The 11,351-nt window shown below is 38.3% G+C and overlaps 1 protein-coding gene across 1 annotated transcript in view; it reads right to left on the reverse strand.

Annotated features, from left to right (window-relative positions):
* Positions 1-10,332, reverse strand: part of LOC138025362 (kinetochore-associated protein 1-like) — an 86,069-nt gene extending 75,737 nt beyond the window's left edge. The window contains exons 1-8 of the mRNA XM_068872584.1: positions 10,125-10,332; positions 8,076-8,196; positions 6,108-6,168; positions 4,096-4,150; positions 3,530-3,614; positions 3,276-3,359; positions 1,414-1,448; positions 860-970 (exon numbers count right to left, since the gene is read on the reverse strand). Of these exons, the coding sequence (XP_068728685.1) occupies positions 860-970; positions 1,414-1,448; positions 3,276-3,359; positions 3,530-3,614; positions 4,096-4,150; positions 6,108-6,168; positions 8,076-8,196; positions 10,125-10,253 (681 nt within the window). The 5' untranslated portion in view covers positions 10,254-10,332. The remainder of the gene's footprint in view (positions 1-859; positions 971-1,413; positions 1,449-3,275; positions 3,360-3,529; positions 3,615-4,095; positions 4,151-6,107; positions 6,169-8,075; positions 8,197-10,124) is intronic.
* Positions 10,333-11,351: the final 1,019 nt, after the last annotated feature.

The raw sequence follows: 11,351 nt of genomic DNA on the forward strand, positions 1-11,351 counted from the left end.
AAATCCAAGAAATCCCTTATTTTTGCTTGTGGTATCTGTCTTCTAACATATCCTCCCCACCCTCTTTAAGGTGGCTCAAACCAGTTTCAAAACTTGAAAGAAACATTCTTATTAGAAGGATTGACAATACAACACTTTTAATCACTTGACAGCAATGTTATGGTACCATATTGCTGAACAAGCTGCTGTCATTTGTGTGACATAAAACGTTACTGTGTCAACAGGAAAGCCCTGCAAAAACACCCCATATATTGGCTTTAGCTGCTCATATCTCAAAAACGAACTGCATGACCCCGAAATGTAATCAGCATGCCAAAATGAAACTTTCTGGAAATTGCAAAAAAAATTCTGTGCAGCAGATTCAGAGCCACCTAAAATATTTGAAAATTTAAGGTAGCTCTGAATCTGCTCCACAAATTTTTTTTACACTTTGCAGTTTCATCTTGGCTTGCTGATCACTTTTCTGCAATAAAAAATAGGGGTCGCCGAGTTCGTTTTTCAGATATGAGTAACTAAAGCCCAAAATATAGGGTGTTTTTGCAAGGCTTTCCTGGTGCCATGGTAACTTGTTACGTCACAATTTGGTACCATAACATTGCTGTTACGTGACAAAAGTGTTGTAGTGTCAATCCTTATATTAACAAGGACTCTCAAAAGTGTTGAAACTGGTTTGAGCCACCTTAATTATGAGTTGACTAAAAGACATGCACATGTGTAGAATAAAAGAGTGCAGCACACAGAACATGAAAACAAATTCTCTGTATCTGTTATAAGGGTTTGCTGCTGAACATAAAGTTCTACATTTTGGTACTTAATATTTTGATTTTCTGGGAGATCAAGCTGACAAAGAAGAGCTTACATAAGTGATGAGAGCTGGAGCTTCCCAAACTGATCCAACCGTGAAGCCTGCGACCTTCTTTTCGTGTACTGCCCTCACATCTGCAGACTTCACTTGGATCATCTCTTTCAGCTGCAACAAAATAAATGGCAATAAAGGTAAAGGTCCTTATTTTTACGAGGGTAGCATGTGACGGTCAACTAGAATTGCTGATAAACTTGTGGTCCTTGGTGCGCACTTTTTACCCCCCTTCCCCCCCCCCCCCCCCCCACTTCCTCGGTTGATTCTCTGTTTTACAGAACACAGAACAGAGGAAAGCCGAAACAGACTTCAATCAAATGACGAGGATCAAACTGGCAACCCTTGCAGTTCAGAAAGCCGCACACTAACCAACTTCCCTACAACTGCCTCTGTCAAGGTTTGGACATGCATACATCACATGTTCAACAATTTCCCTCTGGAATCAAAGATTGGCAGTTAAACGTGTTGATAGATCAGTTAATTTGTGCCCAACATTAAGTAAATTTTACAGTCTGATTTTAAAAAAACTCGGGACAAAAAATGAGATTGTTTACCTCAGAAACAGCTTCTAGCCTCCCTCCAACAATGGCTGGGGTGAAGGAGAAATAAATACATGTAATATTGGTAATATTAAATGGTATTATTACTAAATGAAAAAGAGATAAATGTAGCTTGGAAACCAGTGTCATCCAGCTCAGAAACTGGAAAGCCAAGAATGCAGCTCTGAGTTGCAAATTAAAACACAACAGTAGTGTATTATTACTGACTTCATGCCTTACAATCAACTACATGCAGTAACTGCAGCTCAATGGAAGATAATAGAAAATAAAATACATAATTGCTGCGGTCTCAAGGGTCAATCAAGTGCAAATTAGCACAAAGTAAAGAACCATTACTGGGGACCTCATAAATGGATGCAAGCAAGCAAGGAGTTGGGATAAAGAATGTAAGGTGTGTGAGAGAAGGCATACAGTAGGTAACCAGCATTGCAAACTATAGCACCATTCGCGAAGTTGAGGTTAGGGAATGCAGACGACGGCAGTTGCCAAGTGCTGTGTATATTACATACGCTCTTGACTGTTTGTCTCGAACAAGAAGAGCATCTGCCAAGAGATACATTAAAGTCTTTTTACTTCAACAGTAACTACAGTTGTTCATCTAGAGATGGCATTCCCACTACCTTCCACAGATTTCTTGAATGCATTCAGCCAAATGGTGGCTACTAGGTATTAACGATAATGGGACTAACTTCACCAGAGCTGAGAAGGAGCTTTGATAATGCAACTGCTTCAATCAATGGAGAAAAGGAGGATTACAGATGATGCAGCAAACATGGGGACCAGGTGGAGGTAAAACCCACCACTCCGTGCTCATTTTGATGTCATGTTTGAATCACAAAATAGACAAGAAGACCCTGAAGACACTGAAGGCAGTATAGTGGGGAATGGGGGACTTAATATTGATGAAAGACAGACTGCAATCAAAGAAACAGGGGCTCTAATGAATGCAAGGGACAAACCCTAGAGACAAACCAGTTCTGACCCTAAACCATTTCTTGTTTGGCCAGCTAGAAAGACAGTAGCCAACTAGGGTGACTGACAAGGTGCTTTGCTCTTTTCTAAACGACTTACTAACAACCATGCCAGCGGTGAGCTACATGAAAATTGAGCCTGCGATTGTTTCATGGAAAGTACAGCAGGGTCAAAGATGGATTCAGAATTGATAAGCAATTCTGAAAACTTAAAAGGTATATTTACCTACCAAAAGAGTGCCAATGCGTGAGAAATGCTCGTGTTGGCATGAGCGTGAGATTGCATTGAAATGTGCGAGAGTCACGCTCAATGCATGAGACTTTGAGGGCTCTGTTGCTGAGAAAAGCTGCATGTTTATTCCCTATTTACTGGAAGTTTCCATTGAATGAGCAGCGGTCAGAGCGAAAGTACATGTACATTCTATATTACAACATTTGATGGCATTCATGAAAAGATAATTATTAAAAAATCACTCGTCCAACGGACGACCTTTGGAGTTCTTACATTCGTACAGACAGGTTTTTAGTCGTCTGGAAAGACTGAACGACTGCGAATGTGGATCCCTGACTTTGTAAAGCCCTACATGTAAGAAACTTCACCACATGGGAACTGGATCTTGTAAAGCATAATGGGATGGAAACGTACTGGTGGTAAAAAAAAAGGTTGATTTCTCTCGATTTTGTGATCGTGAATTTAGCCATAAAGCATATCCAAGATGCTTTTTACGACAATCTCTGAAAATGTTCACAATGGCTACCATAGAGGAAGCCCCGGCCTAGCCTACTGCACATACAGTGTAAATTGTAAGGCACATTTCAATAGTAAACAATATTAAATGAAGGAAAATGTACTCATAATAATATAGGTGTGGTATCACAACATACCATCATTTATCCTCTCCAAACATAGGTTAGAGAACTCAGTAAAGTTACCCGAGGCAGACAGAATGGCCAAATTGGAAGAGCCTTCTGTTGGTAAAATAACACCAGGAATGACAAATACTGTAAATGAGTCAAGGTGTGTCAGTTTGTTCAAATCCATTGGTATCCAATATAGGCAAGCATCCTTATCCTTCAAAAATATACACTCAATTAAGCTGTGCACACTCTTTACATCTGTCCTTGCAAATTATTTTCACCTTTACGGTATGTTTTTGTAAACATCATAGAGAGGAATGTGCGTTCCTTGTTGCTGCTATTTGAGTTCCCATTAAAATCCAGCTCCTGAAAAAGAAAGAAAACAGTTTCATCAATCATTTGACAGTCATTTCAATTTGTAACTTAGCTAGGTCATAAGTCAGAGTATCAGGAAAAATGACAGTCAGCACTTGTCCTTTTAGTGGCTGTGGGTTGTTTTACGAGCTTTCAAAGAGGTTGATGCTCTGTTTGTGGTTGTACATGTACCACTGTGTTCATATTTAACATGAATTTGACACCCCTTCCTTTTCAAGAGAAATCTGTAAAGTGTTCTACATGCCTGTGGTCTCCCATTCCTTGTGTCAGAGCATAGTCATGTACCTACAGTGTATTTCCAAAATCTTTTATTCACTCCTAAAAAACTAGACATACAAATGACTTGTAAGCCAATCTCGGGGAGAACTTCAGGGGTAAGGGCCAGCATAATACAAGTATGTATCAAATTTGATACATGTACATACACTGTACAGTATTATGCCATTTGGACATACATACGTCTTCCACTCACCTGAGAAAAAAGTATTTGTCGTGATGCTACATGAAGAAAATGGAAAGTTCCTGACCTGTCAACAAAATTAGACACAGTAAGCTTCTAGAACATACATGTACGTGAAAATTGACAAAGTACAAAGTATGTTCTCCCTGAAGGAGGCGTCAAAAATTTTAGGCCTTGACAATATTAAATTTTGATTTTATGATTAATCAATGACATAGGTTAAGAGAGAAAACAAATAGCTCAATTCCTGGTGGCTTGATGGTCTAGTTGGTAAAATTAATGTAGAGAGATACAGTCTGCATAATGCACAGTCATTGCAGAGGATACATGCAGTACTATAACAGGAGAAGGATCTGAAGGAGCAAAGCTCAGTTAGTCAGTGACGCCCAATTTTGACATCCAACACAAAGTGTCTCCTTAAGTCTAAGCATTTGCTACCTATTTTCAACAATAAGGTAAGGGTAAAGGTTAGCGTTATTTTTAGCTTTGGGTAAATGCAGCAGTTAATCTTTACTTAAAGATCAGCATTTGGGGGACACTTTGTGACATAAATTGTCTGTATTCTGAGACACAAGTGATGTTGAAGTTGGCGAGAAGAGCAAAGGGACACTTCATGACGCTTATTGAAATCCGCGTGCATCTAATTAGGTGCAAACCTGGACATATCTCTGTACTTTGTATAACAGCCAAAAAAAATTAGCAAGAGAATTCTGTAATCCCTGATGCATATCACTCTGCATTGTCAAAGTTATACAGTATAATATTATTAAAAGTCATAGTCATGCCAACAGCTGTTATCATGAAAATTAGTCTTTCAATAATAATAATAATAATATACATGTAATTTTAATCACTTCATTGAAGTCTAAAGGTTATTTTGCTGAGCACGAGTGCTCCACTAATTGGGGAGACTACAAACAAACTGAAATTGGAATAAATCAAATCAAAAATTAATTAAAATTAATTAATTTAATTAATGTTGGTTTTTGAGGAGAGGATAAAACAGGAGTGTCCGGGGAAAAACCTCTCCGAGCAGAGTCTCTGAGAACCAAAAAAATTCAACCATCGTATGGTGTCAAATCTAGGAATCGATCCCGGGTCACATTGGTGGAAGGCTAGTGCTCTCACCACTGCACTACAACAAGTTGCAAAATTGTTGAGACGCTTCCATTTAAAAAAAACTTTTTCTAGCTTTCAATACCCGCCGTATCTAGAATTTAAAGCTGTCTCACTTCCCTTTCTCTCTCCCCATTTCAATGTTGACTGTTTAATAAGTTTGCAACAATTTTTTTTGTCTTGCTAGCAACACTGATAAAGGGGGGAGGGGGGCTGCAGTGTGAGAGATAATAGGTAAAATAATAATGCCCCAAGAGGGTGAAATGTCTCCACTATTTTTGCAACTTGTTGTAGCCCTGGTCCCTCACTAAGAAAAGCAGAAAAAAGCTTAGCCCACTACTGATTGTGAAGGGACTAATGAACTCACCCCAAACAATACAGTTATGCAATTACATGTATGCTCTACATTTGCCTTCAAAGTGACTATCACCTTAACACAGTTTTCCACTACATTTACATTGTCTTCTTCACAAGTGTCCCAAATACAAATTGTCTTGTTTTTGGAAACTTTAGATTGAAAATTCATTTTTTTATTTACTTTGAAAGACAGAAAAACTGGTTATACTTTGATCCATAACCATGCAATGAAGGGGTTTCTACCAGGTTGACGTCATAGACTGCTTTACATTTTGTTGGTTCTTTGAAAAACAACGATGCAAATTGATTTGTGACACCAACCTGGTATTGAACCCATTCCCCTTCATCGCTCGGCTATGGATCAAAGTATGACCACTTTTTCAGTGTTTCAAAGCAAATAAACAAGTGAATTTTCAATACAAAAAGTTTCTAAAAACAACACAATGTACTTGGAACGGTTTCGAAGAATAAATAAAGTGGAAAACTGTGTCGAGGTGATTGGCACTTTTTAGCACAGATTACAGATCAACATAGCGAATGCCATCACATACCTTTCTCCGATGGCAAGAAACAATGAATCATCACTCCATGCAACACAGTCAATCTCACATTCTGCAAACATAGGAAAAGAAATGATAATAAGTGGTCATACAATAATTATCACAATGATAAAAGTGGAAGCCCACACACTTGAAAGCAGTGGTAACACCTGGGAACACACCTCAAAAGCTCAGGCATTTCCCATAATTGACCTTTATACGTGTACATTTCTTTATATTGCTCGTGATTTTTAAGAAGATGGCGTTGTTTGTTTTCTAACCAAAATAATTTAATAATGGTCCTTGCTATTTCATTACGCATGTCAACAACAGGGTACAGCTGTTTTGTTATCATGGGTGAAACCTTAGAAGTTATAATTGTAAGTTTTATATCATCTTGCATCCTTCTTTGTCAAGAAATAAATATTGTATTTAACACAACAGAGTTTGGTAATTCCTAAAAGAAGTTATGGCTGCAATGAAATTATTGTAGTGTAAAACTTAAAAACAGAGAACGAAATGAAGAGAGGGTTAAATAAGTCAAAATGAAAATCTTACCAATAAAACCCTTCTTCAAAATGGACAAAAAAATTACATAATTTATGTTACACTCTATAAGCTTACATGTACAATAATAATACAGTGCAGCACGGAGATAAGCGAACCAAAATATACGCAAAAAACGCATACGCAAAACGCGTAAAAAAAACGCCGATGCGCGTCAACACATACGCAAAAAGGCTCATTAGTATTTTTTCGGGACATAATTTGCTGATTTAATTTCGCTCGTCTATCAAGACCTTTGTTGCATGTAAAGGGTATTAAACTTCGAAATAATGCCCTGTGGATATTTTCATCGGCGGCATTTGCGGATCAAAATTGATAGTAATCAAAGCGACATACATGTACATGCGTATGTAAATTTTCAACTTGTCGGCAGTCATGCAATTTATTCTTTTGTCCTCGTAAACAATAACAGGAACACCAAAATTACGGGTATGACTAACAAAGGCACAAAGGCGTATACGATACGCAATTTTAGATGCGTCAAAAAAACGCATACACTGTATACGCGTTACGCGTATTGCGTGCGTTAATTTTGCGTCTGCGCTGTTCGCTTATCTCCGAGCGGCACTGTAACTGGAAAAAAAACTGAATATACTGTTGGGCTGACACAGAAAAACAAATGAACTGAAAGTAGGACAGTTGATTAAACAAAAAGCACAGAAAAGAACATAACACATAAAATTAACTGATCAACTCCTCGGGTACCCTTGGATGCCCTAGGATGGGTCTCTCATGTTGTCCGTCTATATTCCACCTGGGATGAACTTACACTGTAGGCAAACATTTTTTCTGCAGGTGTTAAATTCAACCAGTATAAAGACGGCCACAAGACGATAATGCGTCTCAACAAACTACATGTATACAATGTACATGTATGTATCCAGTTTAGTGCATCTTCAACTGACTTGTCGAAATGCATTATGCATCTTGTGCCCATCTTTATACCAGACAAAATAATCTGAATTCAACCTATTGCCATCTCAAATGCCCTAGGACACCCCCAGTTGACATGTACAATTGCCTGGCTTTAGACAGAGTAAAATCTGTTAAGTCTCACTCCCAGGGGTCAATGCCTAAATGGAGGGAACATTTAGGGGACAGCCATTTAATAATAATTTTATGTGTATAAATGGGTACCGGCAAATTTAATGCTAGGGGTAACCCTGCCATGGACTAGCATACCATCCAGGGGGAAGTAGAAATACTCCTAGTCGCTTCATGCTACTGAAACCGGGATGAGCTTCCGCCTGATGGGCCACTTAAAAAAAAGGCTCGTATGCAGACTTTGCCTTTTACCTTTGTATGCTTCTCTAGTATAAAACAGCCATTATTTTTGGATATACATGTACATGTACTTGCCAACCATTTGCTAAAGTACTCTGTATATGAAGCATGGTTAAAATTTCAGCTTACCAAATTTTAATGAAGCGTGAACATCTACACAACTTGCATTAAACAATATCACTTGTGAAGATGCCACAAGACAAAACCCTTCAGGACAGGACGATCCACAGACGTGGGGGCAACTGGTAACCTGGCACATCAAATATTTTATCATTATAAATACAGTATTAATTATAATAAAAGTATTTTCAACTTCATAACTTCATGCCATACAGCAATATTAAACTACAAATAATAAGGGAATAACATGACTTTTTGAGGGAATATTCTTTATTTGCACCCGCATAGTGTCATAGTGGCACTGCACTACAAGGGCGCAAATAAACAATATTCCCGAAAAAAGTCATGTCATTATCATTATTATCAATAAACAAGGCCAAATGATATCAAGAATGCGAGTTTTAATAATACAAGCTAAGTGAATAACGAATTCAAAGTCACTTCAAATCATCATGTAAGTGTTGATTGAACAAGCTATTAAAGAATCAACTCAGTCCAGTGAACTTATTTTAAATTACCGAAAAAATGTGTAAAATCGTCATTAAGGATTCGGTCGCTAAGTAACTGTGAGTTTCAACCAGGCAGAGGTTTCTTTACCCATACCCGTCAGCCCAGCAAGTGCACAAAGAAGAGAGACCTCTGCTAGCAAGGAACATACAAACATAGCTAAACTTCATTTCAATTCCCATTTGAAGAGAAGCATAAATGCATTTATTTTTTTATCCAACCGTATTAGTTATTGTACAAAAAATGCATGAGACAAGTACAAATATTCCACAATATTGTACAGTTAGTTATTTGCACACTTGGTTATTGTACAGTAGAGAACCGGTTTATCTAGTTTAGTTGCTGACGTTGCCCTGCACGCAACCTGCACGCAGGTGGACATTACAAAACAACAAAACAGTGAAACACGAAAAGCCTGAAACAGCGAAACAAAGCACTAAAACACCATGTATGACCCACCATACATTGAATACTAACCGACAAAGGTTGGATTTGAGATTAAATATTGTTTTAGGCCTAATTAGGAATAAAAACGTTATTGTTCCTAATCTCAGTCTTAATCTGAATCCTAATCTTAATCTCACTGAATTAGGAGCAATAATGTTTTAGGCCTAAATAGGCCAAAAATTATATTTAATCTCAAATCCAACCTTTGTTGGTTAGTACTCAATGTATGGTGGGGTCATACATGGTATTTTGGTGCTTTGTTTCATTGTTTCGGTGTTTCACTGTTTCGTGGTTTAGTAATGCCCGTTCTTGGTTGTTTACAATTCATTTGCTAAAAATTTAGTGCAAAAAAAGTTGGATAATAACTAGGTCATTAGATGTTTTGGTGTGAAGTATCGCTGAGTATTTCTACTCGTTGTTTGTATTTTGACTTGCCCTAGCAGGCTCGTCAAATGCAGCACAACTCGAAAAATACTTAGCAATACTACACACCAAAACATTTAATAAGATTTTTTTTTCTCAGTGCGTGAGCGGGCGGAATTCAACAAATCCTGCAACCTGATTGGTTCCGGGAGCGGCCTCTGGGAGCATTTTCAAGACCTCAGTCACAGTTTTTCACTATACAGACCTCCCCGCTGGCAAATAGATATATACATATATCTCCAAACCTGACAAAATTAATTAATTTAATAAATCAGTTAAGTTAAACTGACATAAGGTAAACACATAAGACTGTATTAAATAATTAATTTTATTTATTTAATTTATTCATTTATTAAAAGAGACTACTCATTAATTACTTTTAGTCCGCATTCAGAAAGGTGGGTAAAATATCCAAAAAATTGAAATTCATAAGCTGAAGTGTTATGTTGAGTTAGATACATGTACAATGTATGTATTACGTTGGTTGATACGCATGGTATGACAAGTCTGTTCATTCCTCACAGTGTTGAATTAGGAGACCTTCGTACTATAAACAAATCAAATTCGACATAGGCGTCCGATGTCTTATTTTTCTAAGGGCATCTTATGTAACTTTCAGGATCAAAGCGCGAGACATTTTCGGGCGAAGAAACCCAACTGAATGCAAGGAATCCAACTTACATCTTCCCTGGGTGATACGCTCGCCAAAGTGTCAACTTGATATAACGACGAGCCGCTCTCGTTCCTGGGCCCAAAGTTCACAGTTTCTTCGCCTCCAGCTAAACCCACTTCGACTGAATCCCATGGCATTGTTTCTGATGATACTGATCAGAACTCGCCTTGTACAAATTTTGTGAAATTTCTTATTTCGCGCCACGAAAGGTAAGCTTGTGAGGTAAGCTTCCCAGTAAACCTTGCGCTTCAAAAGCCACAGGCAGACCATCAATTATTAAGCGGGTTCGTGCCAGGATACGACTTGAAATTCACGATGTAGCAAAAATCAATAAAACTTCTTTGACAATAAAAATCTGCGATAAAATGTTATAAAACAACATGGCACGACGTTTCGACGTTTCCAGAATAAGTGGTAACCAGGCGCGTAGCTGAGGTTTTTGGAGGGGTGTTCGTATTGACAGGAATATTTATTAAGAGGGGCTTTTAAATACGAGCGCCGGAGGCGCGAGCCTCTAGGGGGGTCTGGGGGCATGACCCCCAGAAAATGTTGAAATCTAGAGGCCCGGAAATGCTGTGTTCAGCATTGTGCTAGTCAATGTTTCAGACTCGATGGGGTGTAAAATAACAGGTATTTTTAGTCATAACAACAACATTTCCGACGTTTTGTTAACTTGATACCTTCATGCGTACATACCGGCTTTGTACACTAAACGAATTTCACTTGTACCCATTCTCCTAACAATTTAATACTTTCCCGATACTTTTAGCATTTTCTTGCAGGGTAATTTAAAAGCTGCAACGCTCAAAGTTTGTTTTCCATCCCTCCACTATTTGCTAAAAGCTGAAAACCAACAGTTTGTGTTTTCAGTCCTCCATTATTGACCACCAAAGGGGGTTCGTTCGAACCCCTCGAACCCCCCCTCCTACGCGCCTGGTAACAAGGGTTACCCTAACCCTAACTTGGAAGCGACAACGTGTGATCCTTACCGTCTTCCGCATTCCTGGCGCTCAACAACCTGAGCCACGGATCATTAATAGGAAGCTTAAAAGCGCCCCGTTTTTAAGTCACGGTCGGAAACCGGAAGTGCACATTTCACATCCCAGAACAGTATTCTCTCCCAGATATTTTAAACTAATCGTCTGTAATAGTGCAAAGATACTTAGCAAAGTAAATGAGGAAGTGTCAAGAAAAGTTAAAGAGGAAAACTTCCGGTTGCCTTGGCTCAAAATTGC

The sequence above is a fragment of the Montipora capricornis genome, chromosome 12 (genome assembly GCF_036669925.1).
Source record: "Montipora capricornis isolate CH-2021 chromosome 12, ASM3666992v2, whole genome shotgun sequence".
In the NCBI taxonomy this organism is placed as follows: Eukaryota; Metazoa; Cnidaria; class Anthozoa; order Scleractinia; family Acroporidae; genus Montipora; species Montipora capricornis.